General features: G+C 49.7%; 5 protein-coding genes across 5 annotated transcripts; 3 read left to right on the forward strand and 2 right to left on the reverse strand.

Annotated features, from left to right (window-relative positions):
• Positions 1-937: 937 nt before the first annotated feature.
• On the forward strand, positions 938-4381 carry BO88DRAFT_350528 (TPR-like protein; the record flags this gene model as incomplete). The annotated part of the gene is made up of 5 exons (XM_025703501.1): positions 938-1206; positions 1288-2308; positions 2359-3187; positions 3237-3452; positions 3501-4381. 5 exons carry the CDS (start codon positions 938-940, stop codon positions 4379-4381), a joined length of 3216 nt encoding a protein of 1071 aa, XP_025558399.1.
• Positions 4382-6982: 2601 nt separating this feature from the next.
• BO88DRAFT_419211 (patatin-like phospholipase domain-containing protein) lies at positions 6983-9305 on the reverse strand (the record flags this gene model as incomplete). Its single annotated transcript, XM_025708381.1, has 2 exons — positions 6983-7801; positions 7866-9305. 2 exons carry the CDS (start codon positions 9303-9305, stop codon positions 6983-6985), a joined length of 2259 nt encoding a protein of 752 aa, XP_025558400.1.
• An 879-nt stretch (positions 9306-10184) lies between these two features.
• On the reverse strand, positions 10185-12372 carry BO88DRAFT_429372 (uncharacterized protein; the record flags this gene model as incomplete). Its single annotated transcript, XM_025709144.1, has 12 exons — positions 10185-10227; positions 10341-10488; positions 10550-10623; positions 10897-10947; positions 11080-11133; positions 11444-11494; positions 11635-11753; positions 11856-11956; positions 11991-12032; positions 12207-12227; positions 12273-12348; positions 12370-12372. 12 exons carry the CDS (start codon positions 12370-12372, stop codon positions 10185-10187), a joined length of 783 nt encoding a protein of 260 aa, XP_025558401.1.
• Positions 12373-13856: 1484 nt separating this feature from the next.
• On the forward strand, positions 13857-15307 carry BO88DRAFT_446838 (uncharacterized protein; the record flags this gene model as incomplete). The annotated part of the gene is made up of 5 exons (XM_025710316.1): positions 13857-14005; positions 14192-14234; positions 14256-14533; positions 14601-14685; positions 14747-15307. 5 exons carry the CDS (start codon positions 13857-13859, stop codon positions 14876-14878), a joined length of 687 nt encoding a protein of 228 aa, XP_025558402.1. The 3' UTR covers positions 14879-15307.
• A 1211-nt stretch (positions 15308-16518) lies between these two features.
• Positions 16519-19042, forward strand: BO88DRAFT_350380 (leucine-rich repeat domain-containing protein; the record flags this gene model as incomplete). The annotated part of the gene is made up of 2 exons (XM_025703495.1): positions 16519-16560; positions 16664-19042. 2 exons carry the CDS (start codon positions 16519-16521, stop codon positions 19040-19042), a joined length of 2421 nt encoding a protein of 806 aa, XP_025558403.1.
• Positions 19043-19746: the final 704 nt, after the last annotated feature.

Consider the following 19746-nt stretch of genomic DNA (forward strand, 5'->3'; position numbering starts at 1 on the left):
AGATGGGGGGAGGAGGAGGAGAGAAAGAGAGAGTTAGATGGATGGGGGGGAAGAAGGGAAGAGGGAGAATAAGACCGAGACACAGAGGGAGTCGAAGAAAGGCGGAAAAGAAGATGGAGAGAAGCAACAGAACAAGTCAAGAACGAAAGAAACAAGAAGCGAAACGAAAAAACGACACTTTGCCGTGGCGGGCGTAAGAAAAAGTCACCGGATTGGCTGGATTGGGTTGTGTTTGGCTTGATTTGTTCTCCGCCGAACGAACCTCTTCTTTACTTGCTTCTTCTTCTTCTTCGGCTGTCCAGATACTTCAGGACTTCAATCATTCTATATCTTATTGTAACATTGACTATATCGACAATTTCATCGTTCAAGATCTGGTTATATCTTCTCCTTTCATCTGACCTATCTCACTTCTATATCCCACTGCCTCCGACGCGTCCCAGTCGGCCGGTCTGGCCGGTTTTCTGCATCGGCAAGTTTAGTCTGGGATTGGCGGCGCTTACATGTTGCTATGAATAAACCCTCTCTCCAGGTCCGTGATCCGACCTTCCTTTATCGCTCCGCCTTACCCTTTGTCTTGTGCGCCTCCCTTGGGTTCTCGAATGTTTCTAAACTGCCTTCTCTAGACACTATTACAACGCCATCCAACCGTGTTTTTGGACTCAAGCTCCAATTGCTTGTCCGTTTGCTGTGGCTCCACTACAACCCAATGATGATCGCTTCTTTGTCGCATAGTCTTACACAACACTCCCCGATATCTTTGAGACGACTGAGACGACACCTCGGCTAGGCTGTCTGCTTACTTAGTGATCTGCGCCTCAAGGGAGGTCTATGTTTAGTTTCCAGCCAGTCTTTGCACTCTAGGGGCCAGTGGCCGGCAAAGTCTTGCTACACAAAGTCCGTATTAGTAAAGTCACCTGAATACTTGTATCCCAAAATGGATTACCCGGACGACCATCACCCACATCACCAACCTCCCTCGCAGGAGTACGTCTATCCCGATATTGATGAGACGGTACATTACCCATGGCAGGGAAGCCAGCCAACCACGCAAGGAGAGGCCTCCATTCACTCCGTCCTGGACCCGCGCCTGTATAAGGACCTTTTTACAGGTAACGCCTCACAGGTGCAAGATGAGGCTTCCTTTGAAGAGGATGCAGAAGCGTACCGGGAAGCAGACGATTCGGACGAGTCCCTCTATACGTTGTCTTCAGAGGAGAGCTCAAGGTTAGTATCCGACTTCATGCGAGAGCCCTAATCTGACTTTCTGTCGCTGACCGCACCCAGTGAGGAAGAATTCTCTAATCAGGCTGAGGAAGACGACGATGGCTACGGTCGGAGACGTCGCAGGGGCACAGGCCCCTTCTCTGGTCGATATGGTGCTCGCGGTGGAAAGGGGATCAGGAGAGGACCGCGCAAACCATTAGAACCGAGCCCCGAGTTCAAGATATTGCATTCGGAGGCAACCTCTGCCTTCATCGATGGTGACTATGACCGTGCCATTGATCTCACGAAGCGTGCCATTCAGGTTAATCCCGAGATGTTCGCGGCACATTCGCTCTTGTCCGAAATCTTCTTGGCCCAAGGCGAGAAAGACAAAGCGTTGACCGCGTTGTTCAGCGGCGCTCACACGCGGCCCAAAGATCCTACTGTATGGGCGAAAGTAGCAAGGATGATCCTCGAACGCGCCGGGGAGGAACGTCAAGGCGCATTGAATGACGTTATCTACTGCTATAGCCGTATCATCGAGTTAGATCCGAAAAATTACAATACTCGATTCCAACGAGCAGCGATTTACCGAGAATTGGGCTACAATGGACGAGCAGCGACAGAGTATGAGCGTATCTTGAAAGAAGTCCCACACAATGCTAGGGCGCTTCGACACCTTGCAGAAACTTACATCGACCTTAACGAGGTCCAGAAAGCCGTGGACCAGTGGCGGGTGAGCGTGAAATACTTTACGTCTTTGGAACCAGAAGATGCTCCCGAGTTCTCTTGGTCTGATGCCAACATTTACGCTGAACTGTACAGCTATTTGGGCCGGCCCTTCGAAGGCCTCAAGGCCCTCAAGTCTGTCTCCCGATGGCTCCTAGGCCGAAAGGACGATACTATGTGGGAGGAATTTCATGAAGATGATCGGGAATGGGATGCGGATGATTCTCCTCGACGCATCAAGGCTGATGGATACGAACCTCGAAGGTGGCCTCGAGATTCGTACGGTCTTGGTTTACCACTGGAGTTGCGGATTAAGCTGGCACTCTTTCGCTTGCGAATGGGGTACGAGCACAAGGACGAAGCTCTGGTAAGTGTTTCAGTACACGATTAGTAGCCGGCCTATTTTCTGACGCAAGAACTAAGCACCACCTCGAATGGCTAAATCCGGAGGACACATCCGAAAATGCCCGGTTGTACGATTATGGCGACCTTTTCCGAGAGGCCGCTGATGCGCTCAAGGACGTCGGGCTTTTCGAAGAGGCACTGCGATTCTACATGCCACTCCAACAAACGAACGAGTACGCAGATGTCGGCTTTTTCATGGCAATGGGAGAGTGTTGCAGTGTATTGGGCAAGCTTGAAGATGCCGAGAACTGCTTTCTTACCGTTGCGGAGCACGATGCACGGCACGTGGAATCCCGTGTGCAGCTGGCAAAGCTTTATGAGGGCATTGGTATGTCGGAAGAGGCTCTGAAATACGTCAACGAAGCGGTCCTGCTAGGAAGGCAGGAGAGCCGTAGTAACCGCCGGCGCAAGGACACGAGGCTGGAACAGCTCGCTGTGGAATTCAAGGCCGCCGATACGGCTCGTGAAGACGCTGCCTTGAGATCAATCGCGCCTCAGCCCTCAAGCGCTGACCTGCCAACTGCTCTGACTACTACTGCACCAGCTACAAAGGACACGGAGATGAATGAAGAGCAAAGGATAGCAAACGTGCAATATCTCTATGGCAAGTTGATGCAGCTGCTTCCACAAGCGAAAGAAGGCAACGCAGAAGCCACAGAGGACTGGCTGGATATCGCAGACGCTTTGCTACGCGAATTCCGGTCAAACCGAGTATTCTACCCTATTCAACGCAACATAACCTTCTTAGGATATTCGCGCGAGGCACAGAGAAAGGCGGGGAGGCACAAGGGGCGCAACTTCATCGATGAGATGCAGGAAATGGCTGGGCGTCTCCAAGAGTCTTTAGGTAATGGATGCCCTTCGGTGATATTGGGGCATAGCTAATCGTTATCTAGGGAGTATTCCTGACGAACCTCTTCAGGGGGCTATACCGACTGACTACTACGGAATCAGCTTCAATGAATGGCTCGACCTCTTCCTGCAGTATGCCCTCACTGTGGCGGCGCAAGGAGAATCCGACGAAGCGTACGACACGCTCGCAGCCGCTGCGGATGCCAGCGTCTGGTATCACTCCAAGGCCGACACCCGCATGATTCATGTTTGCTGGTTCAGTGAGTATCTACTACATTATATTTTGCAGGAGATACTGACCTTCCTAGCTTGTGCGCTCCGGATGCAGGACGAAGAGACGCTAGCAAATGAAGCACGATGGTTTATCAAGGAGTACCAATTCGTGACTGATACCTATCGCTTGTTCGCTATGTTGAGCCGACTCGTCGGTGATCCTCACCGGTCATTGTTCCACTCGTCACCAAACATGAAGTTTATGCTGCGCCAGATCAAGGCTATGGACTTTACTATACCGGATGAGGTTACAGGGGAGCGACCAAATCGGTTCGTGCGTGAGTCGGCTTACAAGGAACGCGCATCCTTGTCCACGCGGGACGAGACAACGGGCGAAGCTATTCCGGCAGATGAAATGGACGTTGCCCTCCTTGTGCTGTACGGCCACATCCTTTACTCGGGAAACAGTTTCTACCCAGCACTGAATTACTTGTTCCGCGCCTATGCACTGGACGATCAGAACCCAGCCGTCCTGCTCTCCATCGGCCTCTGCTATATCCACCACTCACTCAAGCGCCAGTCCGAGAACCGTCACTACCTCATCATGCAGGGGCTGTCATTTCTGCAGGAATATCGACGCGTCCGTGAACGACCAGGAAGTCTTCTGTCCGAGCGGCAAGAGATGGAATTCAACTTTGCGCGCGTCTGGCATAGCTTAGGAATCGCTCATCTAGCAATAGAAGGCTATCAGCTTGTGCTAGATCTCGGCGCACAGATCCAAGCGCAATCCCAACAAACGGACTCGCACCATAAGGATGGCGGCGATGTCGTCATGGGGGATACAGGGCTAGGAGCGCAAGCCCCGTACGTGGAGGACTTTTCGCGGGAAGCTGCGGTAGCGCTGCAGATTATCTATGCCTTAAACGGCGATTATCAATCCGCCCAGAAGGTCACGGCCAAATGGCTGGTAATTTAGTCAATCAATTTTGGTGGCGAAGCATTGATTCCGGGGTCACCTGTACTGTGTACCAATACCTACTGACTGTACATAAAGACTTAACTAATTGTTTAGTTCAACTACTAATGCCGCGAAGCAAAGTGGGATGGATGGGTGGATGCTCTGCTAATGCACGCTCAGGACTCGGATAGAGTACCTAGGTCTCAGACCTCCATCAGCTCATGCACGTACTTTGTCCATCCTTAGCTACTACTAGCTACTTGAAAAGAGAATACCCCATGACCTGCATGCAAGTAATTAGTAATTATGTATCTGTGCAAATGACCATTTCTTACCCTGCCAAGTCGAGCATAGTTTACTCCAAGGGTTTTTACGTGGTGCTTAATAGTCTTCCCCGCTTCCTGTCATATCATGTGGCAACTACTAGCTACATAGCTACTACTTTACTGTTATTTGTTATTGTGTAATGATCATCATATATGCAGCATATGCACCATGACATAAGAGGCGAACATGACAGGCAGGGGCACAAGCAGCAGGGGTGGGGAGGGGGCCGCCCGCCACACTCACACATGATTGCTTGTTATGTATGATGTACCTTATATGCAGAGTAACATCATCAGCGGCAGCAGTGGCAGCAACGTGGGTTTGTTTTCTCTTGTTTGTTTATTTGTTTGTGTCTGCGTGGCGACTTTTGGTTTTGACATGAAGCAAACAGACAGGGTCCTGTGACTGTTTTGATTGTTACATCGAGTAGGAGTATGTATCGGTATGTGAACTTGTGTGTAGGGGAAGAGAAGCTTGATTATTACGCTTCGTATGTATGAAATGGACAGTATCACGTGTATATAGTAATACTTCGTAGCTGGTTCCTGGGGTAGGGGATCACTAGGTATCTGTGTGTAGATAGTAGTATATAGCTATCTAAAATTGGCAGTGTGAACGTGGGGATGTAGTATAAATATATTAAGGGTTCTTTGATGTATGAGGGCCCAGTGATATCCACTAGTACCACTATCTACTTGCTACCCTATTAACAAATTAGTAGTTTTATACCTTAAAGATGAATGATAATACCATAGTAGTAGTATTTTATTGCGCTATCACTTGTTTATTTGGCACTGTAAATAATTTCGACGTGTAGTATATACTAGTATCACGCTTTCTAAGATTTCCACAGATACATCTTGGTGGTCAAAGATCAGCAGTAATATCTTCTCTAAATGACATCCAACGATGCTACAATCTAAAGCAGCCCCAATCTATAACTGCTTTAGCAGTAGACGGCATCCGTAACACTATCGACTCAGTCGGTTTTATTTATTCCTAATACTATCACTTCATGGTCATTCGTTAGCTGTATACAATCCACCCAAGATATACTACTTACTAACCAGTGACATTTATACTTATAACCGGGCAATCATTCATAAATAGAACCGGAAATAATACTTACCTAATCGGAGTCTGTTTTTACAGACTAGAAGGTAGGTGGATATGGTAGTAGTACTTTGGACCAAGCCTCTCCTTTAGTACATCTCTTCCAGATATACCGCCCAAAGATGAGTAAATTCCTCTCTTTTCAGAAGTCCCGGCTTGCCCCTATTCACCAACATGTAAGGCACATCCCCCTCTCCCGCCCAATGCAAGATTTGTTGCGGTGCTACCGTGACTGCGTCTTAACACTCCCACAGAAACCTAGATAACTTGACGATCCTGGAGATCTTCTCAACAAAGCCTTTATTCTTTACCCCCAGCAGCAATCAACACCCTCGTCATCATAAAAAGATGATAAAACAAAGGACGGCAGCAATACAGCGCCTCTCTCAGCGACCAGCAAAGTCTTGGCTGCTACGATTGGGATGCACTGTGCGCCATAATGTTGGGATTGGGACTCTCTTGGCTTGTATTTCGGTCTTTGGACCAAGTCTTTTCCCTTTTCATGGGCGTCTGATGATTTGATGGGATTTATGGACTGCTGTTGATGCGGGGGTTAAGTTCGGAATGATGGGGGTGTTTGTAAGCTGTTTAAGAATTACTTAAAAGACAATAGATATAGAAGGGAAAAGGGGGGGGGGGGGGGTGTATACTAGTATCAATGTGGGAGGCATGGGTTTATGTGGATAGTATGAAAACTATGGAACTTACTATGATCAGTACGTAGTAGTTGTTTTGATGAAAGCGGGGGTGTGCATTAGTAGTACCGTTGAAATATATATTGAGTGATCAAGTCGGACATGAATTAACACTAGTTTAAATTGACGAGTCTCTCAGTTTCTGAAGCTACTTGCAATTACTATCATGGTTAATGAAACAAGCAGACGGATATTATAGTAAAGTACCTCATTTAATGGTTATGTTAGTACCACTAAGCCGTCTGTGCTGATAGTTAGTACTACTCTCATCTGACATGCATTAGCAACTCGAGCGGAAATTACTGGCATCACTAGTAGGTGAATGTAATGGGTGGTAATAAAGTACAGGTAGTATTAATGTCTAAATCTTCCTTAACAGGCTCAAAAGAAATTACTAGAAGATAGATAAAGAGCAAGCTAGCTAAAAAAGCGCATCAAAAAGTACCACACCAGGCAGACAGAGATAAGAAAAAGAACGTCTCTCTCATCCGGGCCTAAGCGCCTCATCATCCCCGTACATATCCACATCATCAAAGAAAACTGCCGACTGTCGTCTCATCTCCTCAAAGATACTACTCCCCGTACTACCCCGACGGTGTTCCGGGACCCGCAGCAGCCGAGAAGACGAAGCCGAAGAAGTCGGTCGCCCAGCAGATTCGTTTGATGAATTCTCCGACAGCGATCCGTCCAGTAAATGCGCGTCTTCTCCACTGCCGCCGCCTTCGCCGAATGTGATGTTAACGTTGTCCCCGCGTCGTCCGGGAAGGTTGTGGTCCAGGCGTTCATTCAGGGGATCGGTGGCAGTGCGGGGGCTGGGATTGTAGTGGATATCCGGGTCGTTATTTTGGCGCCAGCGAGACGGCGCCGGAGAGATCGGTCTGCCGCCGGCGTGCGCGAATTTCTGTAGGCTTTTCACCACGGCGATTTCGATCTTTAGTCTGTTTTTGATAAACTGGAGCTTGGGGAATGCGCTTTGCTGACCCACGCGGAGCATGCGGGCGAGGCGCTCCGGGTTGGGGTCCGAGAGGATGTGAAAGAAGTCCGAGGGGACAGTCTTGGGCCAGATGGTCACTGTGCCGCTGAATTTCTGCAGCCAGATCTCGCTCCAGTCTTGGCCCATGGGTCGGGGGAGGAGTTCGAGGTGCCGCAGGACTCGGAGCCATTTATTCATGTCTAGTTTGATGTATTGTTCTATCGCGGAGCCCAGGAAGCCTCCGCGCCAGCCGCGACCTTTCCGGTGCGTGACTGGTCGGCCTACGGTGCCCCGGGAGCTGAAGAAGAAGAGGTTGATGTGTGGGTTTACCTAGTAGGGAGTGGTGGTGTTAGTTCAGTGTACTCAATGTTGGGTATAATGAGAGGAGTTCTACCTGTGAAACAATGGTAAAGTTGACGTTAAAATGAAGATTCAATGCTTTGATGGGAATATCGGTGCGCAAGCTGCCATCCTTCCACTTGTGTCCGAATGAGTACGGCGCCAGTGTCCCGTCGCGTTTCTTCGTCATCAAGACAACCGGGTTCAAGATACCAGGGACTGCTGCAGACGCGAGCACTGCGCTCCAGATTACGCAATTAGGTGAAGTTAGGTAGTTGGCCAAAATTGTAGGCGAGTGAGGGTCAGATGGCACACAAGATACATTCAGGATGCGCCCTGTTCGTTCGTATGCCTCCCGAAACGTAGTTGAGCCCCTGCAGAACCAACTACATTGTCGGGCCCAGTCAAGAGTATCAAATCGCGCTCCTGTCCGCCACCATCGCCATACCCAAGTCGGGAAGCTCTCCTGACATGCTCTGATGCGGTGCGCTAAAGCAGGCACTAGCAGCTGCTTCAACTCCTCGTCAGTCCGGGTAGCAACCAATGCAGCGACCAGCGCTCCTCCTGACGTGCCCGTGATTATTTCCGGTAGAACCCCATTATCCAATAGCGCTCGCACTACTCCAAAGTGGTAATAAGCGAATGTAGCGCCTCCAGACAGGCAGAGGGCGGTTCGTCCGAAATTGGTGTCCAAATGCTTGAAATGCTGTAATTTCTCCTCGCTACTGATCCCCTTCGAGTCTGCAACCAATTGTATGCACGCATGCAGCTCGTCAATGTATTCCTGTACCAAGTTTTTGGTACCAGAGTAAGCCTCACTGTAGAGTCGAGGATTCTCCACCCCGGCGAAGTTGTTCTTGACACACGCTTCCAGTAGTGTGCATAATTCTTCAGCTGCAGGTGACTGGCCTGAACCGCGACGTTTCTCACGCCTCTCACGCTCCACCTCCCGTCTCACCTTCTTCAGCTGTTTCACTAGGTTGCTAATCGTAAGATGATCGTAGTAGGCGTATTCGTCGATCTCCTTCCATCTCTGATTCCCCAGATGATCATCCAGCGCTCGGGCGGCTTTTTGCCAGTCGGGGTAATTCGTTTGCGCGCGTAACTGTCTTCTGAGGCTTTGCCTTCTGCCCCGCCATGTTACCCACTGCTCGTACAGAAAGATGTAGACACGGGTGAGTGTGTAGGCAACGGCGAGGGCCGTGATCCAACCAAAGACGGTGAACAAAAAGGGCCACTTCAAAACTGTGTATAGCACACCTTCTCTGGTCTCATCCTTGGTCCGCCTAGGCTCTTTGCGGCGCCCACGTTCGCGCCTGACCCGTTGGTAGATGGGGCGCCAGTCGTTGAGGGCAACGAGCGGTGACGCGCCCTGGTCCGTCAAGGCAAGCTCGAATTGGCGCAAGTCATCGGGATTGATGAATTCTCGGTCGTAATCCGGTATCGTACTGGGATCGTAGGTGTCACCAGCTGCAGACTTTTCCGCCCCGTTCATGATTGATGATAATAATGCATGTTGGGTTAGAGATCGGGGATATGTGTGGTGGGGGGGAGTAAAGATAATCCTTGTGACAAGAATCAGTGACGCGCACTGGACAAGACATCGACGTCAGAGAGTTGAGTTGACACCGCCTCAAGTCTCCGGCGCCACTAATTACTTTGTTGGGCCCCGTGACGTCGAGTGGATGTGGCTGGGGCTGTGGGGCTGGGCGGGCACTTTGACCAGGCTTCCAAATGAGGACTAGCCTCAGGAATCAAGGATGAGTGATACCACTAGTCCTATCTGGGAAATAGTCATGGCGGAGAGTTCCCGACGGCATTCTCTCTGAGCAACCTCGTGGTGCTTGCTTGCTTGCTTGCTTGTTTGCTTGCTTGCTTCCAGCCTCACCGGTGGTCGAAATGACAAGCCTGCATACTCTATTGGCGGCATATTATTGCCAGGGATGTAGGGCTCAAGCAATACCATATTGCTTATGGCAGTCACGAATATAGCGCAAAGAAGCTGACTCGGTGAGGCCTAGAATTCGGCTGAAGCTGAACCATACTGCGTGAGAAGCAATATCTGCTCCGTCATATTGTTATGTCAGAAAGCATCAGCTTAACTAGCTATACGTCCACTGTGTACACTGTGCTGCGTACTTACACATGCACTTGGGACACGCAATCACCAAAGTGCCAGCACACCCTCTTTGCAGCAAGCGTTTGTTGAAGTCTATCTATCTGTCTTCTTCGTCCTGGTGGCCCGTGTCGTGTTGATAGATCGACATTGCAGACGAAGAAGCCTGCAAATCACTTCCCAAGTGACTATGATCATCGGATAGGATAAACACCGGATTACGTGATAAGATGGCTGCCATGAGCCATACCCTGCCGCTTAAATCTGGGGAGCATTGGAATGTGTATCGCGCACGCACGCGCTGGAAGAACACGCGGGATCGGCAAGCAAAAACAGACTGTCGGCATGACTTGGAGGGAGGGAAGGGCAAAGGTAATTGCTCTTCATAACCTATCGCAGGACTATGATATAAACAGGTCACCGATAAGTGTGGCATAGGTGGTCAGTAGTGTTGCGAAGCTGAGTCGCTCAGCTGCGCGCCCGTAGCTCCATGATAGGTTTCTGCCTGTCCACCAGCCGGAGAGTGTACCGTCGCCCCTCCCCTCCAAGAGCACAGTCCTACCTACATTAGCCGCCTGAATCTCAATGTTGCCGCCCGTCTGGATGTGAAGTATCGGTGTGACAAGGGGCACGAGGCATGGCTCTAAGCATGGGTTTGATTGGAGTGCTATTCGCAGAACAACCCTGGTCGGCATTCCTGATGTGATGGCGTTCGCAACTCAAACATTGCGGGGTAAATTTACCGACTCTCCAAGTGTTCAACAGCAATCGGAGACTTCTACCGGGTGGTCTGTGAGAATGCTGGGGTTGGTCAAAGGGGGCGGCGGCAGCGTGGTAGATAATTGGTTATCACCACCAACCACGGCTGATACGGAGGCTGGAGGAATCCAGTAGAACGAATGATTTGCAGATACTGCGGATTATACTGGCTGGCACTATGGACTAAACCTTCCTAGTCGTAAAAGAGTACCCCGCCAATGTTGTAGAAAACCCGTAGGGTTTAGCCAGCACTTGGAAGGTTCTTCTTGCATGTTGCTGATCTGGTGTCGTACTAGTGGTGGGTTGGGATGCTGAATTTAGCCAACTCGCTTTGAGTATCACATTCATGCCCTCACATCCTCCGATCGCATCATGCCATGAGGACTAAACCCACCCACCTACATACGTAACTTGCTTTTTCCTTTCGAATGTTCTTGTTCGTTCCCCTCTGTCCAGCAGATAGCATCAGGTTTGCTTCCACACCTTTTATACATCATGCATCTTGTTCACCACGAAACCGGAATTCTTCAGCTGAACAGGGCAACGCAACAGCGATAGATAGATAGATAGATAACTAGTAGCTGATGTTTTTATTGTTATTTATTTTCTCCCGTTGCGCGGTAGCCGCTTTTCCGCCCTTGGGAGACTGGGATCCGGTTAACGTTGAACCTTAGCCACAACAAACTATACCTCTAGCGAGTATCGTCCACGGTTCATGAACTAAGCCTCTGCCGTTTGTCCTTCTATCTATCATTAACCCAAGTTGATGCTTAGGTTTCCCGAAATGGTGGGATGCATCAGGATCAATCCTAATTTTTCCACCATCATTCCGTAACTGAACTCAACCAGTTGCGCCCGTGTTTCTTCTTCCCACCTTTTCTCAGCTAATGCATGAAGATCGCGCCTCGGTGGTTTTTTACTTCCTTGGTCCTGTATGCACCATACATACAGGATGTAGTGCGGTACGTAAGTACTTACGGAGAAGCCCGCAGAGACGGCACAGACAGAGACAGCCAGACAGACAGACAGACAAGACAGCCTGGTTTTCATTTCTTTCTTCCTGTCTCTCTCTCTCCCTCATCCTTGGCGTTTCTCTCCCTGCAGTTGGTTAGTCACTAGTATAGTAGGGACACAAAGTTACCGGGGAAGGCAAAATTTGCCAAATGGAACAGCGATGTCGGCTTTGATTGGCGACGACAATCGCGAACGACTGCTGATCATTCGAGCGGTTGACTGCAGTGGAGACCCGCCTTTCGAGTCGTCAGATCCCACTGGAGTTGTCTGTCCCCCCCCCCCAGTATCCACACTCGGTTTTCCACTCCCGGCCCGGGCTTTTGTTTTTCGTTGCTAGACTACAGTACTCTATCAATCATTCAATGGATTGAAAGGAACGGCCTCCATAATTCAGACTAAACAATGACTCCATTCCTCCACCAGCAAGCGGGCAGATCAGATGTCATAGAGGTCATGTGCACTCCTTCATTGTTGAATTTTATTGGAGGTCCGCAATAAACACCAAACCCGGGTCTCCATTCCAACCATCTACAGCACCCAGTACACAATATTTGCCTCCCGAAGGAAACAAACACCCCAGCCTAGCATTCCTACATCGGAGCCTGCTCGGATGTTTTGCCCTGTAAGTAACGTTGTCGCCGAGAGGGTTCTACCCCAGTATGTGAGACACCATTCAAGCAGGGATACGGGTAAACAAGGATGAGCCACTTCCACTACTCCTCGCATGATAATCGATCAGAAAAAAAAAAAAAAAAAACAAAATGTGATCAAGACCTGGAACACTACTCCTAGCATGCGTTTTCCAAGCGCATGGCAAATTGAAGAAGCATGCGGCCTTCGCCCACAACGCCGAGGAAAGAAAGTTTCTGATTGGCAATACCGCTCCTTTCATCTATAGGCGGCAGAATAAACAACGTCCGATCTAGGACGCACCTGGAGATTTTTTTCCATGTAGGCATCTGCGTGTAATCCTGCTACTGCAATAACGGTGCCTTGTCATCTAAATCGATCGGGGGGCGAGACACCAGAAGCCAAGAAGAGACAGAAAAAAAAAGGTCCCGACCCTCAACAGTAATTTGCGACGAAAGTAAGGAACGGAGGCGTCGCGAATGTATTATCATGAAACAGGGACTCGCTACCGAAGGTTCTCTCTTTTTTTTTTCCTATCCCCCGCTGTCATGGAGATACGTACCAGGTGGTGTCATTGTGTACTGGAAGGAATTGGAGAAATTTCTTCCACGGCACGGCAAACCGTCTGCCAAAATTTTATGGCTATCAGTTTTAAGGCAACGATCACGGACCATCTGGTCCACTACCATGGACGTCATCGAACAGAGTTCAAAGACCTTTTTACCCCTCGTCGCGATCGATATTGTCGGAGATCACAGGAACGTGGGCATTCTGTATGGATGCATAGACGAGGCCGGCAAATGATGAAACCCGCCCAGATAGCCAGAGGGGCAGGGTAACCATGGATCGAATGATGTTATTGCAAAGGAGGGTTGGGGAGTGGGCACCGGGAGAAAGAATGTGGTGTGATGATGGACCATGGTCGGTAAGCGGTGTGACTGACAGCGGGAAGGGAGGATGTTAGTAGGGATGCAGCGAAATGGCAACTTGAACTGGAACTGGAACTTTGTAGGCGACACAACGGAGGTTTAGGTTTCGCAATCGAGATAACCACACAGTACATCATCGCCCCAGCAGCTTTTATGTACGCGTAGTGTTTCCCGAAGCTCAGGAATGTGGGAGCATGATTCGCTGGGGGGAGGGCAGGTTGGACTACGAAGAAGCAAGTCGAGCGATCACTTCGCCATGGCCGATGACCGATGACCCGATCATCCAGTAGACGGTATGGAGTAATGGGTGGTGGTCAGTTGATCATAAAGATGAGACTGAGACCTCCACTTGAGCCTCTCAAGAATGTTGTAGGTCAGTGCGAGATAAACCAGGTACGTAGGTTGATGAATACCAGACTAAATGTTAAGCACAAAGTATCTACTTAGTACCAATCGTCATAGTTGATAGACTTACTGAAGGGAGTAAATATTCATGTAGATAGATAGAGAGAATATTCTTTTGAGATACAATCATTCTGTCTGCCTCGGAACGAGGGGAGATGTCTTTCCGAGTTTCAGGCAATGACCGAAAGGATGGATGGATGGGATGAAAGGATGGATGCAGGGCGAGTCCCCATCCGGACAAGGCGAGAAGTTTCCAAAAGTTGCGATGTGTCCGTTTCCTCTTTTTAATTATCTCGAAGCCGCTACTGTACGGTCATTTCTGGTATATACGTATAGTTCCAGGTACGAAGTTTTAGTAAGTATTTAGTAGGTATCTAAAGCTGCCTCATCCCGGTCGGAATACTTTTAGTAACATCCTAGAAAGTAGAGAGCCCCCTAGAAATGTCCGTGATGTTATTTTGGCTCTCGCCGGTGTCTTTTTGTTTCCTTTTTGGCCCTCGAGGATGTCGCTAAAAATCCATCCTCTAGAGCTTCTCGAGTAAAGCGTCATGCAGGTGCTGGAGAAACGCCTGTGATTCGCTGAAAAGGCAAGTACATGAATGTCCGCCAGGGCGCTATCAGCTGCACGTTTGGGGACCCACCGCCAATCACGGGGCGACTTGACATCGTCCGTCCAGTTACCGCCGGCACAGTTGCATCCTCCCAAGAGGCGGGTCTCCCTCTAAGCACCGCCCGGTTCAACCAAACACTGCGCTTCATTCCGTTTCTTACCCCCCCTCCTTCCTCCATCCAACATACACAACAGAAAAAAAAAAACTTTTCACCCGACCTGCAGCATACTGGAGCCGGGCTTGCAGTGGCTTCGAATTGGTCAAGGAAAAATAAGAAAAGAAAAGAAAAGAAATAAAAAATAGTATGGCCTACTTACGTTTCCTAGTTACTTGGCAAATTTGATCAACATGGTGTGTGCGTTCTACACCCTCCAGATTGGTCCAGAAATCCTTCCGCCCTTCAAACAAAAAGTATGTGCGTACGGAGTTTTCCTTTCCTACTTAAACATTATTATCACTATTATTGTTGTAGTTGCATACTACTAGTCCTCCGTTACTGCATCAGCCAAGTCCAAGGGTCGGCGATCGGGATACCCGCTTCGAGGGATTCGGAAAGATTGCTCCACTCTTCGCCAGAGCCGAAGAATGGCACTCCTTCGTTTGACCGTTGCAGTGATACTGTATTGTGTGTATGCTTCCATCCTGAAACCGATGTTGACTGATATCAATGAAGTAACTTTGGGATATCCATTGGTACCGAGAGGGGAAACGCGATAACAACTATCTACTCCTACTATGAGGAATGCCAAAATTTTGAGAGATCGCTTATCAATTCATCATGGCCTTGTCCAACTGAGTAATCCAGAGTACCCCGCTAGATAGAGTTTCCGGAGAAGGCTAACCAGTCATTTGAGGTATGGGTCCGTATTTATCAATTGTATCTGGGCGCTTTCAATTCTTTCTTGATAGGATCCGGTAGACAAGGGAACGAAGCTGAGTTGACGAACAACTGGATTTAACAACGGACCTTTCCCGACGGTCGCCACCGACTGGTTTATGGATACAACGATGATTTGATGGATGTAAAAAGGGCCAAAACAATAATGAAGACAAAATTAAGGCGAATCGAAAGTCAAAAAAGACACAGAAGTCTAGTATTACTTACCACTTCTTTTTACCTGAGTCTGACTATGGGGTGGTATTCCCGTACCCGCCGTGGTCTTAGCGTACCGTACGATACGTATGCAAGTACGATGTACCTCTGGACGACGCCCGGTGCAGCGGCTCCCTGACCAAAGGGAGAGCAGGACAAGATAACAGGCGAAGATTTCTATATGATAATAAATTATATTAGTCCCAGTATCGCCAGCCCGTCCTTTTTTTGCCTCTTCCCTCCTTTCCCTCCGTCTCTCCCAGAAGTGACATATTTTTGCTCAACCCAGCAACAAAACACCTGCACTTATCTCGAGACTGCGTCGCATTGTCTTGTGGTTTTTCTTTATTACTCTTCTGACCGCGCTTTCCCACCCCCTCCCACTTCATCCCGACAGTAGTTAATTTGAAGGCATACCTTGTCAGCCAACAACAATTTACTACTTGAACCCGGGCTTACTACCACCCACCCCCCCTACGCCCCTCCCCCCCTCAGCTGATTGCTCCGGTGCTCATCCATACCCACTCCTCCCTCCCTCTCTCAATCCTCCACTACAAACCCCCCGTCACGTATCGTCCACTAGTCGAAGGTCCGTGGTGCTTTGCATATTAGCTCCCCCCGGTCCTTTTCTTTTTCTATCCAGTCCATCCATCTTCTCCTTTTTCGGTGATCACTCCTGCTTCAGCTCGCCTCTTCCTCCCTCAGCTTCGTCCCGGTGACAGGCTTCTCTTCTCAACTGACATTGGAGACCTTCCCTTTCGTCTCCAACCAAACCATCCCTCCTCTTCCTCGTGTCTAGCATAGTTGTGGTGGGCGGCTTCGTGATTCTGTTCGACGCTTAGTTTATCGTTATTGTGCAACCCCCCTATATCTTCGAGGTACATCCCAGCCTTGTCTCCTTCCTTTCGACAATAGTTACGAGGCATAGCGCCTTGGGCTTAGCTATCTATCTTGAGTCGTTTTTTGTTGTTGTGAGTCACGGCTAACTCTCGCCCGCTCTACTATCCTGCAGGTCCTCTTCTTCTTTCGCTTTTTGTCTTGCCAGCAAGATGTCGACTCTCGCCGTCCCTACTGCGAGTACTTGAGCGTTCCTCTTCAGAGTCCGCCTAACCAGATAGACTTTTGTCTCGTTGGGCGAAGCAATTTCCGTAATGGAGAAGCTGAACACTGAAGATGGACAGCTCTTCATAAAAGTTCGTGCACCCCCTCATACATTTATTCACCTTGATCTTTCTCTCTCCACCCTAGTCGACTTGGCTTGCTTGCTTGCTTGCTAACTCTAACCTCTTCGTCTAGAATCTCGCTAGTTTTGTTCGTACACACGAAAAGGCCCTTGCAAACGCGCTGCAATTAAAGCGCCAACCTACCAAAAATGCGCAATCCTCCCATACCCAGTCGGGCTCGTCGAGCTCGGCTTCCTCCACTCTTGCAGCGGCCCTGTCCTTCGGGGCACTGAAATTCACTTCGCAGAATGTTAAACCTGCCAAACTCACCCTCACTCCCCATCACCTGTTTTACCTTTTGTCCCGTTTTGAAGAACTTTCTATTGCCGTTGGTCCCCTGAATGTTAGGCTGGAGAATATCCACACGGATGGATCGCAGTCCTATGTGTCATTCCTGAATAAGCCTCAGCGATCCAGGGGTGACCGGGACTCTATCCACTCCGTGTCCAGTGTCCGTAGCGTCATGTCTGGTATGAGTTCACTTTGGTCTTCATTTGGTTTGGGTTCCAAAGACTCGGCTTCCAAATCCGAGAAGGCCAAAGCAGCTCTAGAAGCGGATACCAAATACCTATACTCTGCCTTTACCAAGATCCCCTGCCTGCGTTTAGCCCCTGACCGCCGTGCCCGGTTGATCCGTGGTTACGAAGAATTCCCTTTTGACACTGCCGTTCCATTGCATTCCTTTAAGAATTTGAGCGCGTTAGAGATTATTGATATAGACTATCGCTCGTTCTTCGGCTGGGATAGGCTGTCCGAGCAGTTGCGGACGCTGACAGTCAAGAGGGCTAATATCGAGGACCCAGCAGAATTGCTCACGGGCATTGTGCTGGATGACATTGACAAACGTCGGCGGCGTTCGTCCAAACATCACCACTCACCCATGATGGGGTGGAGTGGAAATGCAAACCCCCAGCCAGTCAACAAGTCTGAACTGTCTGGTTCGCTCTCTGCTCCCGGGTCGCCGGTTGCTGATGCACCCTTTGGATCCAGTGCCAGCCCCCAAGCAGCTTCGATGATCAGAATGGCATCAGAGGGTTCCAAAGCTCGACCACGCACCGGAAGCATTTCTCCCACACGTCCCACCAGCTCGAAACACTCGACTTACCGTCATGGCCGTGGAACCGCCTCCCGGATAAGACGCACTGGCTCTGGTAGTTCCAACTCTAGCGAAACCTCGGGTCACCGCAGCGCAAGCTCTTCCAATCTACTTTCCGGTGTCTTGCCGGCACACAAGTGGCGGTTCTTGCGACACCTCGGCCTTCCTGACAACTCCTTGACCTCCATCACTGCCGCCGGACTTGCTCCAGTGGCCAACACCCTACAATCGCTCGATCTCTCGTCGAATCTTTTCACCGAAGTCCCCGACAGTCTCGCATCCCTGGTTGCCTTGAGAGCTCTAAACCTCTCTCATTGCATGATCGAATCTCTCCACTCCTTGTCACGCAACCCTCTTCCCGCCATAACCGCACTCAACCTCCGCGGGAACCGTCTCCGTTCTCTCGCGGGAATTGAGAGGCTGCTTTCGTTGGAACGGCTGGACCTCAGAGACAACAACCTTACGGATCCTACTGAGATTGCTAGGCTCACAAATCTCCCTGAGATACGGGAGATCTGGGTTTCTGGCAATCCTTTTGTGAAAACACATCCGAACTACCGTGTTGTGATCTTCAACTTGTTCCGACGCACCCCAGGTTACTCAGAGGACATCATCATCGATGGGTCGGGACCAGGATACACCGAGCGAAAGCAACTGGTGGAGCGAGCTGCGGAACCCGAGGCTGCACCCGTCATACGATCTGCTGCAGCAGATCTTTCTACCGTTGTCAGCAAGCCCTCGCACACAGTTCCTCAGGAGCCTTCGCTTCCGTACGAGCAAATTGGACCAGTCGGGCGAGTGGGCTCAAATGGAATCGATATTGGGTCTACTCGTCGAAAGAAGGGTACACGGCGGAAGATTGCCGATCGCCCAAAAGATAAGCCTTCCGCTGATGTTAATCGTGAATCAGGTGCGGTGGTGCCTTCTATTCCTTCTGTTCAGCCTGTGCAATTACCTGTTGATCCGTTTGTCACGGCAACACCCGACCGTCAATGGAAATCTGATGGTGGACCTCAGGCCAGACCCGCAAGTCCCAAAAACCCGGAAAGGACTGAGATTGAACGCGACTCCTCCGCTCTTCAGACCCAAGACCAGCTTGGCCTCCAGCGTGCACTCCAGGGTAAAGACTGGAATGTAGATGGAGATTTCTACAAACGGCAACTAGAGGCTCTTAGGCAAGAACTTGGAAATAGCTGGCTCAGGACACTCGAGGAACACAGGTGGAAGGATGTGCAGACGGACCTCAATGTGTCGTGCACTGCAGCTGATTATGCTGATCCAACGAGGATCCCAGTGGACCCCCTGACCAGGGTGAATCCCCAGGTCATCCTAAGCGGTGGCCATGCCCTAAGTTGACTGCGTGGAAAGACTCCAGTCGACAAGGACAAATGAAATAGAGAAAAAAAAAAAGTCAAATGGAAAAAAAAGTTGAAAATACAATGAAGAGAAAAATAGGAAAGAAAAGACAAGAGGACAAGGAGAGAGATTGAAGGAACAAGGGAGCAAAGAACATCTTGACCTCATCCATGGTCGTTCCTAAGTCTGGAATTTCGGTTTATACCTTTCACACCCCCAAAGAAAAGTTCGGTTTGGCTTCGAAAAACGCAGTTCTTCCACGATACCTTCCGGTTTTTGACTATACTCAACCCTATACACGCAAACCTTTTAACGACATGCTTACGGCAGCTGGTTGTCGAACTGCATCATTCACGGCGTTAGGTGATCTTTCAGAGCTTACGGCCCGGATGCGTGGAACACATGAATGATTCTTCTTTCCTCCTTCGTCTTTCTCCTCCCTCTCCCACTCCTCTCTTGCTTCGCCGCAGTTATACACCACCTACGGCCCGCATCCGACCGTTCCCGGCTGGTCCATCTGATAGGATTACTTTTTTGTTATTATTTGTTCTAGACGGCTTGTATTGTATTTTGGGGCAGGAGTGCTGGTGTCCAGGAGTTCAACTGGTGTCTTGATTTATATACGACGTGATGTTTCGCTTTTTCGGTACTGCTCGTTGTGTCTTGACTGTTTCCCGTTTCTACTGCTTGCACATGACGTTCCG

This window comes from Aspergillus vadensis (genome assembly GCF_003184925.1).
Source record: "Aspergillus vadensis CBS 113365 unplaced genomic scaffold BO88scaffold_29, whole genome shotgun sequence".
NCBI classification, from domain to species: Eukaryota; Fungi; Ascomycota; class Eurotiomycetes; order Eurotiales; family Aspergillaceae; genus Aspergillus; species Aspergillus vadensis.